This window comes from Condylura cristata, unplaced genomic scaffold (assembly GCF_000260355.1).
Source record: "Condylura cristata isolate star-nosed mole 26May11 unplaced genomic scaffold, ConCri1.0 scaffold00017, whole genome shotgun sequence".
Lineage (NCBI taxonomy): Eukaryota > Metazoa > Chordata > Mammalia > Eulipotyphla > Talpidae > Condylura > Condylura cristata.
This window is the reverse complement of record NW_004567118.1, coordinates 33,062,740-33,086,644: the sequence shown is the minus strand read 5'-3', so window position 1 is coordinate 33,086,644 and position 23,905 is coordinate 33,062,740. Positions and strand designations below refer to the sequence as shown.

General features: G+C 40.1%; 2 protein-coding genes across 2 annotated transcripts in view; one reads left to right on the top strand and one right to left on the bottom strand.

Annotated features, from left to right (window-relative positions):
- SMG6 (SMG6 nonsense mediated mRNA decay factor) overlaps window positions 1-14,050 on the bottom strand; it is a 207,773-nt gene extending 193,723 nt beyond the window's left edge. The window contains exons 1-6 of the mRNA XM_004684788.2: window positions 13,882-14,050; window positions 10,012-11,755; window positions 9,266-9,458; window positions 8,665-8,775; window positions 5,656-5,762; window positions 5,311-5,389 (exon numbers count right to left, since the gene is read on the bottom strand). Of these exons, the coding sequence (XP_004684845.1) occupies window positions 5,311-5,389; window positions 5,656-5,762; window positions 8,665-8,775; window positions 9,266-9,458; window positions 10,012-11,755; window positions 13,882-13,969 (2,322 nt within the window). The 5' untranslated portion in view covers window positions 13,970-14,050. The remainder of the gene's footprint in view (window positions 1-5,310; window positions 5,390-5,655; window positions 5,763-8,664; window positions 8,776-9,265; window positions 9,459-10,011; window positions 11,756-13,881) is intronic.
- Window positions 14,051-14,217: 167 nt separating this feature from the next.
- Window positions 14,218-23,905, top strand: part of SRR (serine racemase) — an 18,002-nt gene continuing 8,314 nt past the window's right edge. The window contains exons 1-2 of the mRNA XM_012726425.1: window positions 14,218-14,288; window positions 15,183-15,263. The gene's annotated coding sequence lies outside the window, so the exon portion shown is untranslated. The remainder of the gene's footprint in view (window positions 14,289-15,182; window positions 15,264-23,905) is intronic.

Below are 23,905 nucleotides of genomic sequence, written 5' to 3'. Positions count from 1 at the left end.
CAGACATAGAGATCAACAGAAGAGAACTATGAGTCCAGAAATGCACCTATACACCACTGATTTTTGACAAGGGTGCCAAGACTACTTAATGGGAAAAGAACAGTCTTTTCAATAATTGGTGCTATGAGAATTGGATGTGCACAAGAATGAAAAGAATGAGACTTTACCTCACACCATATATAAAAATTAACCAATATGGATCACAGGCCTAAATATAAAACCTAAAAGTCTCAGAAGAAAACATACTAAATCTTCTCAACTTTGAATTTTGTAATGGTTTCTTAGCTAATACCAAAAGCACAAGTTACAAAAGGTAGAAAATTAGGCTTAATCAAAATCTAAAACTTTTGTGCATCAAGGATGATGAACAAGAGACTGAAAAAATAATTCAAAGTCTAGGAGAAAATGTTTGTAAATCATTTATCTGATTAGGGATCAGAAAATATAAAGAACTACATCCCAATGAAAAACCACCCAGGGTCTCTCCCTGGTGGTACAAAGGGTTAAGTGGCACAAAGGGTTAAGTCTCAGCACTACAAAGTTAACCCCAGCCACTGCAGCATGAGTTGACCCACAGCAGACCTTTCCTGACTTGCCCGCTGCTCCCCTCAGTGGTTTATCTCAGTACAATCTACCTGTTCTGCTTTGTTTCTGTTGAGTCCTCTTTTACACACACCCTGCACCTCTGGCCTATACTCTAGGTCTTGTACGCATAAATAGATAAAATAAAAGGCAACAACCCAACTGAAAAACAAATATAAAGCTATACAAAAAGTCAACAAGAACTTGAAAAGAACACTAATTTTTGAAATGCAAGTCAAAACCATACCATACCACTTCATAGCCACTGGGATGGGTACTATTAAACAAACAAAACAATAAAAATGAGTGTTGGCAAGGCTATGGAGAAATTAAGCTACTTATACACTCAGTTGGAATGTAAAACTTGTGCAGTTGCTCTGGAAAACAGTATGGCAGTTTCTCAAAATATTGAAAATAGGATTACCATATGACTCAGGAATTCTATTTCTGGATAAATTATCCAAAAAATTGAAAGCAGTATCTTGAAGAGATTTTGTACACTCATTTTCATAGCAATATTATTCACAATGGCCAAAAGGTGGAAGTAACCCAAGTGTCCACTGACAGAGGAATGAATAAACACATACAACTGTGTATACATACAACTGAATATAGTTTAACCCCAACATGGAAATTCTGACACAAGTTGTTAAATGGCAAACTTGAGGTACATGCTAAATTAGTTAGTTATGAAAAGACAAATACTATATGATTCTACTTGTATCAAGTACCTAGAGTAGAAAATCCATACATACAAAAAGTACCAGTGGCAGAGGCTAGGGGGCAGAAGAGAATGTGACTAGTGTTTCATGGACATAGAATCTCAGTTGTTTATTTTTATAAGTATAATTTCCGTTTTATTTTTCCCCAGAGAGTGTCGGGGTACCGGGGGCGAGAGCAGTTTTTTTCAGTCCTTAAGAACTTAGTTCCTTTACATGGCTCTGGAGGCAATCATGGAGCAACACCCAACAGTGCTTCCAGCTTCACCAGAACCATTCCTGACTATCTTGCCAGGAAGGCACTAGTCAGTAAATTTCACATATGACTTGGGAAGCACATAGGCATCGAAGACATTGGCTTTAGGTATGACTATGATGACTGTTTCAGATGACACTTCTTAACAGCTTTGTCCTTAGGCCCACATGGGGCACAGCTGCTACAGCAAATAGGCAAGTGGTCATTGTCCCTTTTGGCACAACAATTATTCTTTTCTTGATCATCTTGGAAGCAAAGACCCGAGAGAGGTAGAATTTCTGTTTAAGATTGAAGCATTCTGGAAATTTGTTGCACAGCAATATGAAGGTACTTAATTAACACTACTCAACAGTATACGTAAGAATGGGTAAGAGGGTCCTTCCCTGATGGCGCCGTGGATTGAGGCGCAGCATTATGAAGCTATCTGCAGCCACTTCACCATAAGTTCAATCCCTGGCCAGGCAGGTGACCCACATGGCACAGGAGACCTCTCCAGTCTCACCTGCCACTCCCCTCAGCAATGTACTTCATCAATCTACCTGTTCTGCTCTCCACTCTGCCCCTGGTGAATCTTTTCACCACCCCTGCACCTCTGAGGTCTATATGCACAAATAAATAAATCTTACCACCCCTGCACCTCTGAGGTCTATATGCACAAATAAATCTTAAAAAAAAATGGATAAGATAATTTTTATGTGTATTTCACAAAAATTACTTTTTTAACTAAAAAGTGGGCAAAGGATTTAAACAGACATTTCTCCAAATGGCCAGTAAGTCTATGTAAAGATGTTCAACATGAAATACCATTAGGGAACAGCAAAGTGAAAAGAGATACTATTATGCACCAATTAGAATAACCAAAATCCAGCACCCTGCAAATGCCAAGTGCTGACAAAAATGCAGAACAACAAGAAATCTCTTTCACTGTTGATGGGACTGTGAAATGGTGCAGGTACTTAGGAAGACAACATTCCAGTTTCTTTTTTTAGTTCCAAAACTAAATATACTCCACGTACATGATCCAACAACTACATTCTTTGCATTTACCCAAATGAGATAAAAACTTTTCTATACAAAACCCACACACAAACATTTACAGCATCTTTATTCAAAATTGCCAAATCTCGGAAGCTACCAAGATGCCCTTCAATAGGACATGTGACTGTCCTACTGTGAATAAACAAATGGTGTACGTCCATATAACATAGTATTATTGAACAAAAAAGAATGAGCTATCAAGCCAAAAATACAACCCTAACTGCATGTTGCTAAATGAAAGAAACCAATCAAAAGCTACATACTGCATGGTTCCAATTACATGACATTCTAGGAAACATAAAATTTCTTGAAGAGTCAGGAAAAATGTGAATGGTTGCATAATATTCAAGGCAGAGAGGAGGAATGAGTAAGTGGAGGGTATCTTCAGGGCAATAAAACTATTCTGTATGTCTACATGTAATTACCATATATTTGTTCAAAACCATATAATGCACAGCACTAAAAATAAATTCTAATGGTATATCCATAGTTAATGTATGAACAGTGGCTCACCAATTATAACAAAAGTACCACAATGGGGGAGTGACTGAGGAAGCAGCTGCTGCTCCTAGTTTCTAGCTAAGCCTAAAACTGACCAAAAAGGAAAAATACTTAAAAAAACAATCTCCAGGCCCTCCCTGGTGGCACAACAGGTTAAAGCTCAGCACTATGAAGCTATCTGAAGCCTGTAGCATGAGTTTAATCCTGGCCAGGGGGGTGACCCATATGGCACAGCAGACCTCTCCTGTCTCAACTGCTGCCCTCAGCAGTATATTTCAGTAGATCTGCCTATTGTGTTCCCCATTCTGTCACTGGTGAATCCTCTCTTATACCACCTCCCTGGTGGCCTGCACCCTAGTTCTTATATGCATAAATAAATAAATCTTTTTAAAAAATCTCCAACTAGGAAAAAAAAATCTTACAATGAGGTATGACTTCACAACCACTAGCTTAATCACAATCAAAGAAACGAAAATAACAAATGTTGGCCAGCACCTGGAGAAACTAGAACCATAATGCACTGCTGGTAGGAATGTAAAATGATACAGCTGCTATGAAAAATAGTTCGTGGGTTGTTCTAAAAGGTAAAGGAAATTACTATATGACCCAAGAATTCCACTAGTAGGTAAAGACTTAAAAGAACTGAAAAGACATTCAAGCAAATGCTTAAATTTCACAAAAGCACTATTCACAATAGTTAAAAGGTGGAAACCACCAAAATATTCATCAACTGACGAAAGTGTTTTTTAATGTGGTATATCCATACAATGGAATATTATTTCAGACATAAAAATGAAATACAGATACATGCTATAGTATGAATAAACCTCAAAAATTATATGCCAGATGAAAAAAGCCTGACATAAAGGTTATTTTATTATATGATTCCATTTATATGAAACACCCTGAATTAAGTAAATTCAAAGACAGAAAGTACACTAGTAGTTGCCAGAAACAGGCAGGAGGAAGGAACAGTAAGTAGTAATAGGTATGAAGTTTTCTTTTGGGTAATGAAAATGTCTTTGAACTAGACAGAGTTAATGGTTACACGATAGTGAATAGTATAACCAATGATTAGCTTTATGTCATGTGAATTTTACCACAATTTTTACAAGTTTTTACAAGGAGAAAATTATCTTAAATATACCATAAAGAATAGGACAGAGGTAAAAAAAAAAAAATCAAGAGAAATTTCTGAACATTCAGAAAGACATGTATTAGTAAACCATATTACTTAATCTAATGATTACAATCCATAATTAGAGATTTCTTTAAATATTTTATCAAATAAATATCAATTCAAACACTGTTTAGTTGGACAATGAATTTGATAGCATTAATAAAACTTTTTTGAAGGCTTTCCTAGGGGTTAAGGCTGAGCATTATCATTGATAAAGCCTGAGTTCAATCTCCAGCCAGGGAGAGCGCTAACACACATATGGCGCAGCAGACCTGTCTCACCCCCTGCTGCCCTCAGCAGTGTACTTCAAGTAGACCTGCATATTCTACTTCCCATTCTGTCTGTCTCTGGTGAATCTTCTCACCACCCACCACGCACCTCTGTCTACCCCCAGTTCTTCCACACTAAAAAAATAGAAAGAAAAAAAAAGAAACTTTCTCCCTACTAATAATCTCATTATGTTCTTAAATTTAAATCTTTGGCATCTACCATTAGCCCCCTTTGATTGAGCTTCCTCACTCTAAATGTGCTCTGTTAGAGGCACATTTAGAAGTGTCTGATAAGAAGTAGAGATACTGTGTTTCTACGAAGAAGGCTTTTAGGAGAAAAGCTAAGTATAAGAGTATGATCTGATGACTGAAGGCTAGCTGAGAACTTTAAGTGAAAAAGGTAAAGGGAACCTTATTCTATGCCTAGAAATGAGTAACTAATTTAACAGGATAGGGAAGGGAAGTAAGGTAAGATTCAGAGCAGAATCCTTGGTCAAAAACAAAGAATGGTATTTAAACCATGAGCCTTGCCTTTGAAATTTAAGTGCAGTGAAAGTGGACAAAGTACAGATTCAACTGAAGTCAGGGGGGTCACTGACAACTTACCTCTGAAAATAACAGTTATAAAAGGAGTTTGAGGATGACAGGCAAAAGAAGATATCCTTTGGGCTACAGTAATCAGATGAAATTTACTTCTAGGGGCTGATGCTATCAAAACCTGTATTTCTAAGTTACCACCTGTAAAACATTTGTCATCTTTCTTACCGTATACACTGCCAGCAAAGCCAACTGGTTATAGGGACGTCCATTCTTGGGAGCAATGTGCTGGGCCTTCAGGTACCAACTGAAATAAAGAAACAATAAAAAAGAATTGCTAGCTCTGTACCAACTCTCCCAATACATCACTTGACAGTTCTCACTACTTAAGGCCTAATTGGGAGCTTCAGCTGTAACCCTAAAGCAGTAATGCATAACTACAGAGACCACAGGGACAACTTTGGTCATCCATAAGGTAGGGAGTTCAGGTTGACGACTGCTCCTAACAGGGATTAGCTTAAAAGCTACACAGGCAAAAAAAAAAAAAAAGCAATAAACAAGAGGCGAGAATACCTGCGTGCTTTCCCATAGTTTGCTGTGTCATTGGCTTGTTCCCGATACCTAGCAATATCTCCTTGGCAAATCATACATCGCTGGGCACTGATCAAAGCATATTTTACCTTCAGGAAAAACAATCAGTTAGTATTATACCTAAGAAACTCTAACTTCAATCCCAAAGTTCAGAGATGGAGTCAAAATGACAAAGTAGCATTATTAACTGGCTCATGATTCTATGATGAGGGGAAGGAAAAAACTGAATTTCCCAAAGGCTCCTCTCAATAGCCTAGCTTGGGCTGACCTTTCAGCACCATCTTCCCCTTCACTCTCCTGTGCTTCATTCAGCCTAGACATCTCAGTTCCCCTAACACATGATGCCCTTTCCCCCTGCAGGACCTTCATACATACTGTCCCCTCCCTCCACAAAGTTGTTGTTCTCACATCTTCAGTACACCTTCACCTAGTCTCAATTTAACTGTGACTTCCTGTCTTCCATGATCCTCTAAGCACCTTTATAATATACCCAACACCATCTTTGGCAGAAGCCACTGCATCTGCAATTAGTGATCTAACATCACACCTCTAATCAACTTTAAAGAGAAAGAGCTGGGATCATGGCTTTCCTGTTCCACATTGGATTGCATGTACCTACAATAGCACTGACATATAGAACAATCTCAAAAAATACATGCCAATTTGTGATAGACTTGTGTACAGCAATTTATCACAAGAAAAGGGAAGACTGTGCTCCATAAATCATACTTCTTTTTCTAATGAATTTTTAATATCTTCCTTTCCCAAAGCTATTTCCTTTCAATAAATAATACTCACATCTCTCTCAACTTAAAAACAAACTTCTCTTGATCCCATATTCTCTTTTAACTATCTTCCTTGTATTCATAGCCCAGATTCTTTTTTTTTTAAGATTTGTTTGTTTGTCTGTTTATTTATTTATGCATACAGAACTAGAGTACAGGCCAGTGGTTCAGGGGCAGTGAGAGGACCCATCAGAGCCAGAATGGAGAGCAGGCAGATCTATGAAGTACACTGCTGAGTGGAGCAGCGGGCAAGACTGGAGAGGTCTACTGCGCCACGTGGGTCACCTCCCTGGCCAGGGTCAAATCAGCTGAAGCAGCTGCAGCTAGCTTCACAGTGCTGCGCTTCAACCCGTTGTGCCACCAGGGAGGGCCCAACAGCCCAGATTCTTAAAAGAATAGTTTACTGTTACTCTCTCATTGTTATCTATTGCCCCACTTCCCATAAACTACAATCTGGCTTTCATTCTCCCAAAATAAAACATGGTAAGGTCATGCAGTACAAAAAACATTTTTTAATTGTCCTAACATTTGATGTCCCATACCACTTGACAATTTCACTCACCATCATCTTGAAATTTGATCTACACTCTCTGGCCAGCCTTCCCAATACCCCAGCCTCCCAGCTTCATTAACACCTTTACATTGCTGACTCCTGAAGGTGTAAAATCACCACTCAACCTTTTCCTCCAAATGGACCAAAACATTCATTTATTGTTTTTTTCAAGTTCCCCTCTATAATCTTATCCAAAACAGAACTAAGCTCTACCAGGCCAGTCTCCCAAGCCACAAACTGAGAGATGATCTAGATTCCTCGTGTTTCCAATCTCATCATACACATCAAGTCAGTTTGCAGTTCAATTATATTTGCCTTATAGCTTTCCTACCTGTCTCCTCTTTTCCATCTCCCCTTTACTCTCCTATATTCACTCTTACCCAGCTCTGATCTAAATTCATACATTTGTTTGAGTGATTTGTTCTAAAGACAGATCTGTGTTAATCAATTGCTAAAAATCAATCAATGGGGCCTCTCTGGTGGCACTGGGGTTAAAGTCAGCACTATCCCCATCCAGGGAGCTGACCCACATGGTGCAGCAGACCTCTCCTGTCTTGCTTGCTACTCCCCTGCAATATATTTCAGTAGATCCACCTGTTCTGCTCCCTACTCTGTCTCTGGTGAATCTCCTCACCAACCATCCCCCCACACACACATACACACACACACACACACCTCTGGCCTACACCCCAGATCTTGTATGCATAAATAAAAATAAATCATTTTTAAAAAATCAATCAGTAGTTTCTCACAGCTTTCAGAATTAAGTCCAAACTCTTCAGCATGGCACATAAGCTTCTGATCTGCCCCTTACTACTCCATCAGGCTTTATCTCCTACTCCCCAACTCCACATTACACACACCAGCATACTGAACTTCATATGCTTTTTCCAGCAAGGTCTGTCTATCTCTCCCTGTGCACTGTATAAAGGTATCACTTCTATTCGTAGTGACATTTCAAGACTTCACTTAATGGGCCCTCCCTGGTGGCACAACAGGTTAAAATGCAGCACTCACTACGAAGCTATCCTGCAGCCACTGCAGCATAAATTCGATTCCCAGTCAAGGGGGTGACCCATGTGTGTATGGCAGACCTCTCCTGACCTGCCTGCTGCTTCCTTCAGGGTATATTTTAGTATATCTACCTGTTCTTCTGCTCCCCGCTCTGTCTCTGGTGAATCCTCTCACAGCTCCTCTGACCTGTACCCCAGTTCTTGTATGCATAAAAAAATAAATTAAAAAAAAAAACTTCACTTAATAGGCAGCTTTCCTGCCCAGCTGAAATTATATAGGTGCCTCTCTTTCTTTCTCATTTCCTTAATAAACCTGTCCTTCTAAAATGTTAAAGAAAAAGAAAATGCCATTTACCAATCTCAGAGAAGTCTTCCTTTACCCTTCCAAACTGAATCAAGCCCACATCCCTCTCTGCCCCCTCAGCAGGTGTGTGTGTGTGTGTGTGTGTGTGTGTGTGTGTCTACCATTACCATAGTACTTAAGACATTACATTATAATTTTATAATTGCAGGTTTAATCTGTGTTCCCCTACTACACTGCATCTTTCATTCTGTATCTTCAATACCAGACCCACTGCCTAACACTAGGTAAATGCTTACTAAATGAATGAGTAAATTTAAGATAAAGAAACTGGCTTACTGTCTTGCGTAATGGCTTGCTGCGAATGGCAAGACCATCCATGTAGTCCTCAAGTTTGAACTTGTAAGTAACCTGCAGCTTCTGAAGCAAACTATCAAAGAAGTCACTCCCCTATAAAGAGAAAAATAAGAAACAGCTGAATCAACCCCTTCTGATCCAATCTACCCACAAAAAAACTGGGGCAGGCGACCTTTTCAGTTCTGTTAATGCTTAGCCATCTCATGTAATTGGAAGCACATACAGTATACAGTGGTCACAAAGTAAGCACAAGACAAATTCATGGCGTAAGTCTCTACAGGGTTCAAAAGACCACACACACACACACATACACACACACACACACACACACATACACACCCTTATCTCCTTACCCCTGCCCCTACCAAAAGATATTCAGGAAGCTTCCAAACTCCAGTTGTCAGCAATTTATGTTTGCAAGGAAGCAGTGGAGGAGGGTAGGCCTAAACCCAAGAAATGAGCATGCAGCATGCAGCCTGTATGACTGTTCTAAAACATAGTATTTATGCTGTTAAAAACCCATCACAAGTGCAGGATGCTGTACAGGATGCTAAAGCCTAAGGACAAAAAGATGATGGTTTACCTCATCCAAAAGCTCCAAAAGTCTGTTCCGAATCTGTTCTGGGTTGTCAACATTCGGATCCTTGAGAAGCTGTCTGAACTTCTCAATCACCTGATAGAAAGCATTCTTCCACAGGATCTGATCCACATTCTGATTATCAGAGAATTCAATATCTAACAGAATACAGCGCTCATATAGCTGCAGCAGCTCAGCTCTGGAATAAAATACATGCAACTTCTAGTTCCATATATACCACAGGAAAGGCTAAACCCAAGATTTGAGCTTCCTGCAAATTAAACACCTTTCTTGGCAGGAAATCCAAAAGGCCATCAGGTATAGTACTCACTCTAGTTTCCATTCTGCACAGCAGAATGTCACTGTAAAGAGAGTTCTGTCTAGGAAAGTAGTTTTTCCCCATATGCCTCTACCTAAATTTAACAGCTGAAATAAGATCTTCACCGCAAGTTATATGTTGTTCATTTCTTGGCATTCTGGAGTCTTTCCTTTACCATTTCCAGATTCCATGCTCTCTTAAAGATTTTTTTTTTTCTTAAAGAAAAAGCAGGAAGTTCATTTTGAAAAAAAGAAATAATTTCTGTTCTGTTCTGTTCCCAACTGTCCCTCCTTTAAAAAAAAATCAAAATCAAAGCAAGAAAATATTTGGTGTTCTCATTCAGACTTACCTAAAAGGTTTTTACCTTCCTCAGCTATGTACACCCCTCCAGCTTCTCCCCATTTTCTTCTAGAGAGAATGGCACACACCCTACCTGAGCTGAGCCATCTTCTCCAGGCCCTCAGGGCTGATGCGGTCCCTGGAGAGCAGATTGCTGAGCTGCAGTTCCTGGTTGTCAGCTACCCGGAGAAGTCTATGTAACTCCTGTTGCTGCATATTTCTCATGTGTTGTTCCACCTCCTCAGGACTCATCGTGCTGGCAGGGAGAGGGCTACAAACATACTGTCCTGATGGAGTTGGGAAACCTGGGTAGTAAGGTCCTGGGTACACACCATTTGTAGGGCCCATTGGGTACTGCAGAGGGCTATAGCCTGTATAAGGATACTGGGAGGCAGGGCCTGGTGTCCGGGGGTAATAATAGGGATTATCAGAATTTTGAAACTTATAATAAGATGCTTGGGCCTGGCGTGAATCACCCCAAGATGTAGGACTGACTTCATCATCAGTGTCCAAGAAATGTAGCTGGGGTGTCTGGCTCTTTAGAGCAGGTTTTTGATCAGGATTGTTAGGGTCCCATAATCGTCGGGTGGTGGCTCCACGGCCCCAACTCCGAGATCCCTTATTACCAGATCCAAATAAAAGCCGAGGTCCTACAGGTGTAGACTCTGGAGAACCAGCTGAACTGACAGATAAGCTGGTATGGGCAGGCAGAATCAGAATGCCACGGCCACGACCCCGAAGTTCTTGTTTCAGGTTTTTGGAATCCTGCTGCTCACAGCCTTTGGCCCCACTGCTCAAAGCTTTGTCAGTCTTTATCCTGTCTGCATCCTCTCTGGCTGACCTCACCATAGGGGAATCTTTGTTCATGGTTTCTGCGTCAAAGGTGACACGAAGAGTTCCTCGATTTTCTTTGCCATTGCTTTTCTGCTCTCCCTCCCCATGGCTAGACCAGCTTCTTTCTAAATGTTTCTTTCTTTCAGAGTTCCTCCTGGACCCATCCGGCTCATCAATTCTGTCCTCATCTAAGGAGTCAGTGGAGGACATAGATACTTGCTTCTTCAATCGTGGTCTCTCCTTGGTTCGATCCTGCCGCCTACGACGACACCCACTGTCAGTCAGGCCAGTCCCCTCAGCACTGTTGTTGCTACCTGCAGAGCTGGTACTGCAAGTGCGGTAGCGGTTCCTTCGTTTGTCTGAGCGGGAGTATCTCCGTGCAGAACCGGGCTTGCCCTGTGCAGGGTCATCACTCACTTTTTTCATCATCCCCTCTCCTTTTTCAGTCCTCTTTCCTTTTTCACCCTTTGAAGCCCTTACTCTGTCACCATTTAGGTTCTTTTCTGCCTCACCTTTGTCTGTTTTATTCACAGCCTCCTCTTTTGTATTTCCCCTACATTCATCATCTTCTACTCTCAACTGTTCTACCTGGCTGAGGATGTCTTCCTCATCTGCCCGGTTAGTCAACTCCTTAGTAACAGTCTGTAAACGCCTCCCAGGCTGATAGATCTGCATGTCAGGTTTTTTTGTTCTCTTGATAATTCTTAGACTTCTATCCTCTGATCCAGCAGTCCTAGGAAAGGACTCCTGTGCCCGAATATTTTCTGGGTCTACAGGACCATTTTGCTGTTGGTTGTCCAATTCCTTGCAGACATCTTTAATGAGCTGGGTACCATTTCTAATAGCGGAAGAATCTCTGTCATTTACAATTTCATCCTTAAATTCATCACTCCCAGAGGGTTCCTTGATTTTAGTTTTATTCCTTAGTCGAGAGAGACCAGGTTTATAGATTTCCAGATCTGGGCGCCTATTATCTTTGCGCTGCCTGGGCTCCTTCATGTTTTCTGTGATAATGAAGAGGGTTGAGAAGCAAAGAATAGAAAAAAAAGGAGAAGGAAAAGAAAGAAAATGTCACTTTGGTAAAGTAACAGAAAAATCAAGAAAGAATTATACATTGAAATGTTAATCTTAATGGTAAGTAAAAAAAAAAATCTAGATGCAGAAATTCTACAAGGTTTATATTTGTTCAGCAACTGGCAAGGCTAAGAATCTAACTCTTGGACCTACCTACCCTTGGTTTAGGTAGACAGGGAAAGAAAACAAACTCTCTTGTGGTAGCAAAGCCACACTCAGATCTGTAAGACCCCAAACTACCTCATCATTGTGAGAATAACTGTTTTAAGTATTACACTTTTTTCTGCTATACGGCCTTGATTCATTTTAATCTTTTCTCTGCCTCCAGCATTTCTCTAGGGTGTTTAAGTCTTTTTAATATACTAGCAGGGGTAGAGGGTGGAAGAAGAGAAAAAGGGTGATATGCAATAACTCACAAATCTGGACATTTCTGGGAAAAAAAAATTTCCAACTCCAGTCCATGAACTTGAGCAATACCATCCTTTTTTTTTTTTAGTATACCAATCATTCAATCACATACCTCCTTTTGAAGAGAACAGGAAGCAGTTCCTCTCACATTCTTCAACTCCACTCATGCTCACCAACTCTCTAACAGCAGCCAGCAGAATCATTCCAAGGAAAAACTGCTCAGACTATCATCATTAGAATACTCAGACTAACTGCTACTATGATGATGGAATATGAGTAAGAAAAAGTTCCATAAGAGAGCTTTCTCTGGAAGATGATGAGAGTATTATGACATGCTCTCAAAATACCAAGGACAGGGGCATTCAAGAATACCTTACAGAACTTTAGAACCACTCTTCTGGCTCAATGAACTTACTGAATGATAGACAAGCAACCTTCTATTTGCATCTGTTACCTTTCTTAAAAGGTGACTACTACAAATAGCCACTAAACATTTCAGTGGGCGAGTGACAGGAATTACTAAGATTATACAGCGCTCAGAAGACTATGTAAAATCCTAGTATTGTTCTATAAACAACAGTGGAGACGTGCCCATTACAGGAATCACATGCTCCAGCATTTCCAAGCATGGGTGGAATAAAAAATAAAAAAAACCACCCTCTGGAATTTTAAAATACTACTTCAGTATTTTCATAAATTTAAAAGACAGTTTCAAAAGTAAGTAAATAAATGACCATTTCGTCAAGTATGAATAAAAGTGGAGCAGTTTAACTCCATAATGACCGCACCTCCGGCAGACTTTGAAACATAGGGGAGGGGAAACAGGGAGAAATTACCACTAGTTTCTGGGACGTGGGAGGGAGAGCACAGAGAGAAATCAACCTGAATTATCCAATTCAGTTAGCCAAATTTACAGATTTGACCACAGTCCTGAAGAAGCACAACTAGTCTACAAAACTCTACTGCTTAACAAAACAGAGATGAAACACTGGGATCTTTTTTTTGGAGCTTCCCTGGTTCGGATAGACACTAACTCGCAAATTGAGCATGCCGATAAAAATTACTCCCACACATGCCAAGGCCAAACCAGAGCAGAGTCAACTCTGAGTTCGGGATCCCTCCCGTGGCGCAGCTTTCAGACAGAAGCCCCCCCTGCCTTGGGTGGGGGACAAGGGGGAAAGTTCAGCATGGAAGTCCCGGGCTATTAAACCCTCCTCCTCGATTTCTTCAGTTCCTGCTCGCTAATGCTAAAGAGATGACAGGGGAGGGCAGGCCAGTGATGGCTCCTCTGGAAGGGGTACCCCCGGGGGCCTCCCCCAGATCCCGGAGTCCACAGGTTTTCGCCCAGGGCTGAGAATCCACGAGCAGGTCTAAAAGGGCTGGGGCAAGAGGAACAGTCACCTTCGCCGGGAGAAAGGGGGCGTAGGCAAGCACTCCGGTAGGGATCTCTAGAGCGGGCAGGCTGAGCCAGACCCCACCTGGGCACCCCAGCAGGTAGGGTGGCCCTGCGAGTACCGCCCAGGCCCCCGCCCCCACTGTTGGGGGAAGGGGCGGAGGCACCGGGGCTCCGCAAACCCAGCCGGAGGAAGAGGAGGAGAGGGAGGCGGGGCGGGCAGGCCCGGCCCAGGAGCGGGGCGGCGCGACTCACCTCTGCTCCCGGCCTGCGGAGCCAGAGTGGCCAGGATCCCTCGCAGCTCCGACGCGGAGATCCGGACACGCTCCAACCCGTCCGCCATCTTCGTGGCTGCTGCTAAAGCTGCAGCCACTCCGCCACCGTCGCGCGCAGCCAGGAAACCACGACCGACCGACGGGCGGTGCGCGCGCTCACCCACCTCCCACCCTTTTCCCCGCCCCCTCCCGCCTTCCTCCCCAAACGACGGTGGCCGCGCTGGGAGGAAAAGCGCTGCGCGCACGTTCGGCCACTAGGGAGAAGAGCCGCCGAGCGAGGCTGGGGGGCGGGGGGAGCGGGAGGAGGGAAGCTGGCGCCGCGCGTGCGCAGAGGTGTGATCCGGGAAGGTGAGCTGAGGCTGGAAACCGAGGCTCGGCGCCGGTGAGGTGAGCTGAGGCGAGGCGAGCCCTGGCGACAGGCGCGGAGTAGCTACTGTTGCTTCCGTAGTGGCCATCGAGGACACTGGTGCGGGTCTGGGGCTCGGGTTGACGGAGACTCCCACTGTCCGGCTTCTTCCAGCCATCCGGCCAGGGTCTCCCCCCGCAGCCACAGCCGCAGCCCGGTACCAGTGTCCCAAGCTTTTACTGTGACCCCTAAAGACCTTGCAAGAGTAGTTATTATTATTCCCCTTTTAAGATCAGGAAACTGAATCCAAGATGGCTGATAAGTGCTGGAATATCTCCTGACGTCCTTTTTTACTGCTGCTGACGGGCGGGGTTGGTGAAAGTAAATCGGGGGTATTCAAAATCGAGTGGGGATTTCTGTGTCACTGTGGCTCCGCAGGAAAATTACTTGATGTCCCTAGATCTCAGGTGGTGGTTGTTTTTCCCGTCATTAACATGTAACTGGATCACAAGGTACTTTAACCTCCTGCTCATGAACCCCTGCTCAGAACTATGGCGAACACGCTCGCGGAAGGGCTCCCAAGCCCTGTTGCTCCTTTTCAGTCCCAGTCTGCTGTGCCTCATCAAAGAATACTTACGTATTCCTGAGTTTGGGCAATCTGACAGAACTCATTCCATTTCTTTTAAGTGACAGGCCCTTCACCTCCTGCAGGTGGTGAAATAGAGGCACGGAAAATTCAGCCCTTCAAAAGAAGGGGAGTAATTTGTGTTGTCAGAGCAAATGGCAAGTTTTTAAATAAGTATGAAAAAGAAGATTAGATCTGTAGTCACATTAAAATTGGAGAGGACATTGCATAATTTTTTAAAGGGTGGAAAATAAACCGAGACAAAAAATCTTCGCGAAGAAAAAGCATGATTGCCGTATTATTCCAACAGTGTCTGTGAACTGCCGACGAGATATACCAGAAGTTAAACCAGCTCCGAAAAGTTTACCAGAACTCAGAGGGAAAATAGCAGGTAAGTACTATGAGTTGGAAGGTTTGAAGACATGGAGAATGGATCCAGAAAACAATCATATACTCTTTTCAGAGGGTGGTTGCAGATCTGAGAAGAAGCAGTAATCAAAGAAGTAATAGAACATTAAGGTGATAAAAATTTTTGAACAACTGTTAGGTTAAAGGGTTCTTGAAAATACTGGATAAAAGTTAATGAAAAGACAAGCATATTTAGACCTGTTATCGCAATTAAATATGTAATATGTATTGACATGAAATGGTCTTCAAGATGCATCATTAAAATTTTGTTTTTATAACCTATAATAGACGGATTTATACTGTTGTTTTAGCTGAGCTCAATAAAACCATTTACTGCTGATGTAAATTTCTACCTAAGAATCAAAAAGGTGTGGCAGGATATATACCAGGCCTTTTTAAAAGTGATTCTCTTGTGGAAGAGAGATCTGACGATAGAGAGTGAAAGTGTTTTATATATCTGTAGTGTTTTAAATTGCTACAGTAGTGAGTTGGTCATATTATGTGAATAATTCCAAACAAGCAAACTTGGGTAATGGGCGAGGGGAAAATTCCATTTCTAAAAAACAAATCATGTGTGTCACATTTGCTGAACACAAATATTAAAGCTAGAATTGTATGTAGTTTTAAAATTCATTAGCATTTGGAAGCTTTTTAAAAAAAAAATTGCTTGATTATATGCATAGAAGACTGGGGTGAGGGGGTGAGAGGACTCACCAGAGACAGAGTGGGGAGCAGAACAGACAGAATCACTGAAACACACTGCTCAGGGGAGCAGCAGAAGAGACAAAAGAGGTCTGTCATACCATGTGTGAGTCAGCATCCTGGCTGGGGATAGAACCCAGGTGGTCAGGATGATAGCGCTGAGATTTAACCCCTGGAAGTTTATTTTAATTACCAATTTTAAATAATTCAGGGATTAAAATGTAAAACTAGAACTGTGTATTCTCTAGAAATTAAGATTAATGAAAGTATTTTATAACAAAACCTATGTTAAAGGTGTACTCATAGAAATTGGTGGCATTGAGGGCTTTTATTCTAAATAAGTGAAAATTAGTAAGTTTGATATTCAACAAAGTTAGAGAAATAAGATAAAGGGATAAGTCAAGATAAAGTCAGATTAACAAGAATGAAAGAATAGTAGAGATAATATACTGAAGAGCTTGTTCTTCAGAAATAAATGCTAAAATGGGCACATTTCTGGCCAAAAAATGGAGGGGAAAAAAAAACCCAGACTATTCTCTCAGTTTTCTCATAGTAGTTCAAACTTATTCAGTCTCTAATTTTCCCCTAAAATATTCATGTCTTTACCAATCTTTTTATCCCAATAAATTATACCATCATCTAAAACCAGGAGTTCTCTTTGACACATAATTTCCCTTACTCTCCATATTCAACTTCGTATCAGGATATGTCTCTTCTTTATTCATCACCTCAAAGTTCTCCTTTTTCTCTTGGAAATTCCCCTTCACTCTCACTCAGAAATACTTTGTCTTTCCTTTTTTTTCTTCTTTCTTCCGTCACTTCATTTGTTTGTTCCAATTTTTCCCTCAGGTGCCAAGAATTGAAGTAGTCACTACCTTGCTCAATTTCACCTTTTTATCCCTTCATTCCAGTTTCCACTCAAGCTTCTCCTTCCTCAGTGACCCACTCTAGTATGTTTAATATATGTCCTTAGATATACATGTGTCTTTAAAAAATATATAGTACTTTTATGTATGTATGTGTTTTAAATGTAACTGATACTGTGTTGTAGAAATCATTGTTTCTTTTTCATGTTTCTGTAAATACTTCTGAATATTGCATAGTTTTATCTTACATAACTCTCTCCCTTTGTCACTGGTATCAAGCCATGATTGGCCAATCAGAATCCTTAACCCAATTTTTTTTTTCATTGAAACTGAGAGAGAAAAAAATATGCAATGTGGAAATCATAAAAATGTAAAACAGAGGAGCTGTCAGCAGCCATGTATCCTTCCATACATGTGGAACGGTCTGATCTGCAATGAAAAAGAATGAAGCCAACGTGAAGAAAGCATCAGAAGTGAGAACAACGAGAAAGTCCTGGAAAATCTCAAGTTCCTGGTTCCAGTTCTTCCTGAGGCTTCATATTCCTGCCCTTCCCATGGTTCTCTTCCTCCTTGCATTCCACAAGCCACTAAATTTCATCGCTTTCAACTAGTGCCTAAGCCAGTTCAAATTTGGGTTCTATCATGTGTAATCTGGAAGCCAAGCTAATTATAATTTCCAAAAGCTATCTTTTCCCATTATATATATATATATATCCTTAATATTTATTTGCTGTTGAAGAGCTGGGTGTAGGCAAGAGGTGTGGGGTGTGAGTGGGGAGCAGAACAAATAAATTTACTAAAATACACTGCTGAGTGGAACAGCAGGCAAGACAGGAGAGTTCTACTATGCCATCAGTGAGTCAGCTCCCTGGCTGTGGATTGAACTCAGATAGTGGTGGTGACAGCGCTGAGATTTAACCCCTAGGCTACCAGGGAGGCCCTTTATATTTTTTTAAGTTATGGTAAAATACACAGAATTTAGCATCATAGTCATTTTTAAGTGTATAGTTGGGTATTAAGTTTATTCATGGGCTCTCCCTGGTGGCGCAATGAATTAAAGCACCACATTATGAAGCTCTCCAAAGCCACTGCAGCACAAGTTCGATCCCCAGCCAGGGAGCTGACCCACATGGCGTGGCAGATGACTTCTAACCCACCCACTGCTACTCTCAGCAGTGTACTTTGTCAGTTTGCTTGTTCTGCTCCCCACTCTGTCTCTGGTGAATCCTCTCACCCACCACACCTCTGGCCTATGTCCCAATTCTGTAAGCATAAATAAACAAATCAAATCTTTTTTTAAAAAAAGTTCATTCACAACCCATTAAGAAATTTCCTGTTCCTCCTCCCTCCTATCCACAACAACCATTCTACATTATTTTCTTTAAAAAATTTTTTTTTATTTTACGTTCTATGAATTTCATTACTCTGTACTTCACATAACTGTAACCATACAGTATTTGTCTTTGTGATAGTTTATTTGACTTAGCCTTATATCAAGATTATCCATGTAGCAAATATCAGTTTTCTTCCTCTTTAAGGCTGAAAATAATATTCCATTGTATGTATATAACACATTTTGTTTATTTGTTGATGGACTCTTGTGTTGCTTTCACCTTTTGGCTATTATAAATAATGCTGCTATAAACATAAATGCAAAACTATGTCTTTGAGACCTTTCAATTGAACCCAGAAGTGAAATTGTGAATCATATATTTCTGCTCACTTTATTTTTTAAGATTTATTTTATTTGCTTATGCATAAAAGAGCTAGGGTTTGGGCCAGAGGTGCTGGGAACTGAGGATTCACCAGAGAGTGAGTGGGGAGCAGAATAGGCAGATTTACTGAACTACACAACTGACAGAATCCATAGGCCAAAGGAGAGGTCTGCAGTGCCATGAGGACTAGCTCTTTGGCTGGGGATAAAACTTGTTCTACTGGGAATAAAAATTGCTTCAGAATGCTGAGACTTAACCCCTTGTGCCACAAGTAAGGCCCCTATTTCTGCTTTTTTGAGGAGCTTCCACACTGTTTCCCATAACAGCTACACCATTTTGCATTCCCATTAAGAGTGCACAAAAGTTCCAGTTTCTCCAATTCTCTGGCAATACTTGTTATTTTTGTTTTATTTTCTTTAAATATTTATTTACTTATGCATATAAGAACTGGGATACAGAGGTGTGGGAGTGAAAGGATTCACCAGAGACAGTGAGGAATAGAACAGATGGGCTGACTGAAATACACTGCTGAGGGAAGCATTGGACTGGACAAGAGAGGTCTACTGCAATCATGTGAGTCACTTCCCTGACTGGGGATCATATTCATGCTGCAGAAGCTGTGGATAGCTTCAGAATGCTTCGTTTTAATGCCCTGCATCACCTGAGAGGACCACTGTTTGTTTTTTTTTAATAATAGTTTATTTTTATATCATTTTGTGCATTTTTCCATCTCAGTTGTAATCCCCTTGGGCTTCCCATCACCAAACCACCCATGTGCCATCACATAATCCAGTGCATTTCCCTCCCCCCACTGATTTTGATCCCATTCCCCACTTCACCCCCATAAAATGTCTCTGGTATATAGCTGTCCATTATTATTTTCTCGCCTGACTGTTATATTCCTGCTGAGTGAAACCATCCGGTATTTTTCCTTTCTGGCTTATTTCACTAGGCATGATCTCCAGCTCCATCCATGTTGCTGCAAAAGTCATGTGTTTATTTTTTTTTTTTTTGGTTGCTGAGTAATATTCCATTGTGTATATGTACCACATCTTTTTAATCCAGTCATCCACTTTTGGGCATTTGGGCTGTTTCCATGTCTTTCCAATTGTAAATAAAGCAGCAATAAACATGGGGGGGTATCTTTTTGAATCAGTGTTTTTGTGTCTTTTGGGTAGATACTGAGGAGTGGGATTGCTGGGGAGGGCCACTTTGTTTTTAACAGCAGTCATTCTAATAGCTATAAGGTGGTATCTCATTGTGGCTTTAATCTACATTACCCTGTTCATTAGTGAAGTTAAACTTCTTTTCATTTGTATTTGTTGGCCATTTGTATTATCTTTTTTGGAAAAAAAATATCTATTTAAGTCCTTTGATTTTTGTTTCCTTTGGACATTTTTTAATTGGACTTGTTTTTCCAAAATGTATCTTAAATTATTTTTCACTACCTCCACCTTTGCCATCTAAGGCCTTGATGTCTTGTGTAAAATTACAATACTTCTTAATTGGATTCCTGATTCCACTATTTTTTCTTTCATTCACCAAAGTATAACTAGTCTTTTTCTGACAACATGAATTCTAAAATGTCACTTAACTGCTCAAAATTCTTCAGTAGCATTCCACATGCTTAAGGAAAATCAGTGACGGTCCTGCATAATCTGAACCCTGCTAATTTCACTCTACTCTCTTGTCACCATCCCTTTTAATAACAGTGTTTACATTCATTGGCTGGCCTTTCATTTCCTGAAATAAACTAAACCTCTTAAAGCCTTCACACATGTTATTCCCTCTACCTAACACTTCACCCTGCTCTGCCCATTCATCTATGAGTCATAACTTAAATTTCTCTTCTCAATAGAGGAGCTTCCTTAACACCCCTTCCAGAAAACTGAGCCACCCCCTCTCGCCATAGTATGCTATCATAACACTTCCCTCATTATCAGTATTTATAAATACATTTACTTAGGATTACTATGTATTGCACATTTTTCCACTAGATTGTAAACTTCAGCAGCAAATCTGTTTTTTCTAACACTACATCCAATTTTAAACCAGGTATAGACCAATCAGACACACACGGGGTTTGTATTGACTGACTGAATACCAAATACCACAAATGTAAATACTTAAAAAATTAAGATGTATGTTATGCTAATATATTTGAAATTAGATGACTTTTGCCAAAATATAAATTACTGAATTTAATATGGGAGGAGGTATTGAATCTACATAAAGCAATAATTATGAAGCCACTGAAAAAGTTTCCAGAGGTATATTGATAAGGTAAAGACAAATCTTGCAAATAGCATGATTGTTTCCTTTAAAAGGATAAGGAAAATTAGCTATAAAACACGTAACACAATAATGTGGAAAACTTTGCTTTTGTATACATCATCGTTAATTAAAAATATCACAAAAAACCTTGAAACAAATATATACTTGAACACAAGTTTAACCAGAACTAGACAGGACAGGTACTTTTTTTTTTTTAAAGATTTATTTTATGCATACAGAACTGGGGTACAGGCCAGAGGTGCAGGGGCAATGAGAGGATTCACCAGAGACAGAGTAGGGAGCATCACAGGCAGATATATGAAGTACACTGCTGAGGGGAGCAGTGGGCAAGACAGGAGAGGTCTGCTGCGCCATGTGGGTCACCTCTCTGGCTGGGGATCGAACTGGAGTGAAATGGCTGCAGCTAGCTTCACAGTGCTGCACTTTAACCTGTTGTGCGACCAAGAGGGCCCAAAAGACTACTTTTTTAAAATAATTGTTTATTTTTACATCATTTTGTGTCTTTTTCCATCTCACTTGTAATCCCCATGGGCTTCCCATCACCAAATCACCCATGTGCCATCACAAAAGACAGTATTTTTAGTATCAACTATCCCCAATTTATTTGTACATTTTATGGCAGAATTTCTGGCAACTTTGATAAAGGTATTCTAAAGTTCATTTGGAAGAATTGATGTGAAGGGAAAAATAGATTTTAGAAAGTGTAATCAGCAGAGAATATTTTAATGCAATGTACAACTATAAAAGGAATGACAATTTGATTAACAGAACAAAACACAAAATCTAAAAAAGTAAGCATTAATAGAAATAGAAACTTTTGATAAATGAGGCATTTCAGAGAAAAAGATGTTTCAGTGAGTAGGTGGTGCAATAAAGATTTACTCAGGCCTCCCTGGTGGCACAGGGGTTAAAGTGAGATATTGCCAGCCAGTGCTGCATGAGCTGGATCGGATTCCCACCATGGAGCTAAATGGCTCAGCAGACCTCTCCTGTCTCACCCACTGCTCCCCTCAGCAGTGTATTTCAGTAGATCTGCCTGTTCTGCTCCCCACTATGTCTCTGGTGAATTCTCTTACTGCATAAGTTCAGCGCCAGCTGAGGTAGGATCTCCCATATAGAAGGACAGTATTGGCAAAGGGGAGGGGAGGAAAGGAGAGAGTGAGGGAAATGAGGGGACACAGACCCTTGATCAGGGTGAAAGCATCTTCTGCTGACTATCTCAACATGCAAGTGGTGGGGTTACATCAATGTATGCACAAAGCAACAATCATTGCATTTTTCTTAAAAAAAAAATAGCTTTAAGAAACGGGGTCTTTTTGACCTCTTGCTGAGATTGTGATATTTTCATTCATTAATGAAAAGTACAATTAATACACAAAATGTTTCTATAGTGATCAGTCATCAATAAACAAAATATTCCTATGGTGATCAGTCATTAATGAACAAAATGTTCCTATGGTGATCAGTCAGCTATTACAACTTAAGCAATCATTTTGCTAATATTACAATGAACATGCATCTTAAAGGTACAGGATCTAATGTTAAGGAACTAAGAGTCAGAAAAACACCAACGCCAAGTGCGCTGACATTTTCCTGCCCTAAGGAAAAACCCCTTTTTTGATCTACAAAAGGTGCTTCTATTAATCATTATTCCTGTAATTGTTTTGTCAACCTAGTCTCTCTATCTAATAAGATTAGGAGAAAATTTCTTTCTTTATATGGTTTCTGATTATTATCCTATTAACCTTATCTAAAAAACCTTTCTATGTGAAAAGAGGTCGAGGTGAAAGTTAAAGGAAAGAGCAGGAAAACTTACTATTATTATAACTCTATTACTTAAAAGGAAACTATGTTACTTAAAACTATAGATCTTTTATTGGAGATTGGGCAGGACATGATTACAGCCTTTGGTTCCCAGAATTCTTGAACTGTGTGTGACATGTCTCTTGTTACTGTGGGACCTAGATTTGTGCCAGCACCCTCAAGCAGAGGAATATTAATTATTTTACAACATACCGTGCTGTTCTGTGTACAGTGCTATTGTTATTAAACCAATCAATCAATCATAAAGTATTGATTTTATATTGAATGCATATTGGACAATTGCTATGCTTCTTGGGAATGGCCAAAAACAAACGAAAAGAATCCAGCAGGAACCAGCTGTAGTCACAGTCGTGACTTTTCAGGATTTTCTCCTACATCAGGATCTTGTCATACAACGTGGGTAGCATGGCTCTCTCGGTCTTACTCCCACCCCGCACCTCTTGCCTATACCCCACTTCCTGTATGCATAAATCAATCAATCAATTATTCTTTAGATTAGAACAAGTGACCCGTCATTACACAGAAAAAATATCCAATCACTAATAATAAAAAGTGTAAATTAAAAATATTACATGCATTTTATTCAGTTAATAAAAATGAAACAGTAAAGGTGAAAGAAAATGAATATTCCTTAGAAACAGAAACAGACGTTGATGTACTCTACGCTTCTGGAAATAAGCTTACAATGGGTATCAAATATCAGAAGCATGAATACCTTTTGAAATAAGATGTTATTTGACACATTTACCCTAAGGATATATACAAATGCACAAAGATCTCGCAACAAGGCTGCTCGTTATATCTTTATAGCAGAAAACTTAAATGATCAACAAAAATTATGCAAAATTATGGTATATTTGTAAAAACTTAAGTCATTTATAAAATTGCATCAATACCTTTATGATAAACAAATTTATAGATATGCATAACATTGTCTGATAAAAATGTTACCAATCCTCTGAAGAACATCTTGTCTACATATATATGTGATCCAAGAGAAATAAATCAAGATTTAGATAGCAATTGTCTTTGTAAAGGAAGCAGATTGTTTTTCTATTGAACATGTACTGCTTTTGTAATAAGGGAAAATAAAAACATCATATTTAAATACTACAATGAAAATAGTGAAAATGGAAGCATAATGCAATTGTTGAAAATTACAATAATGAAAACTGAAGGAACCACATCAAATAGAATATGAGTAAGTAAAATATATATATATA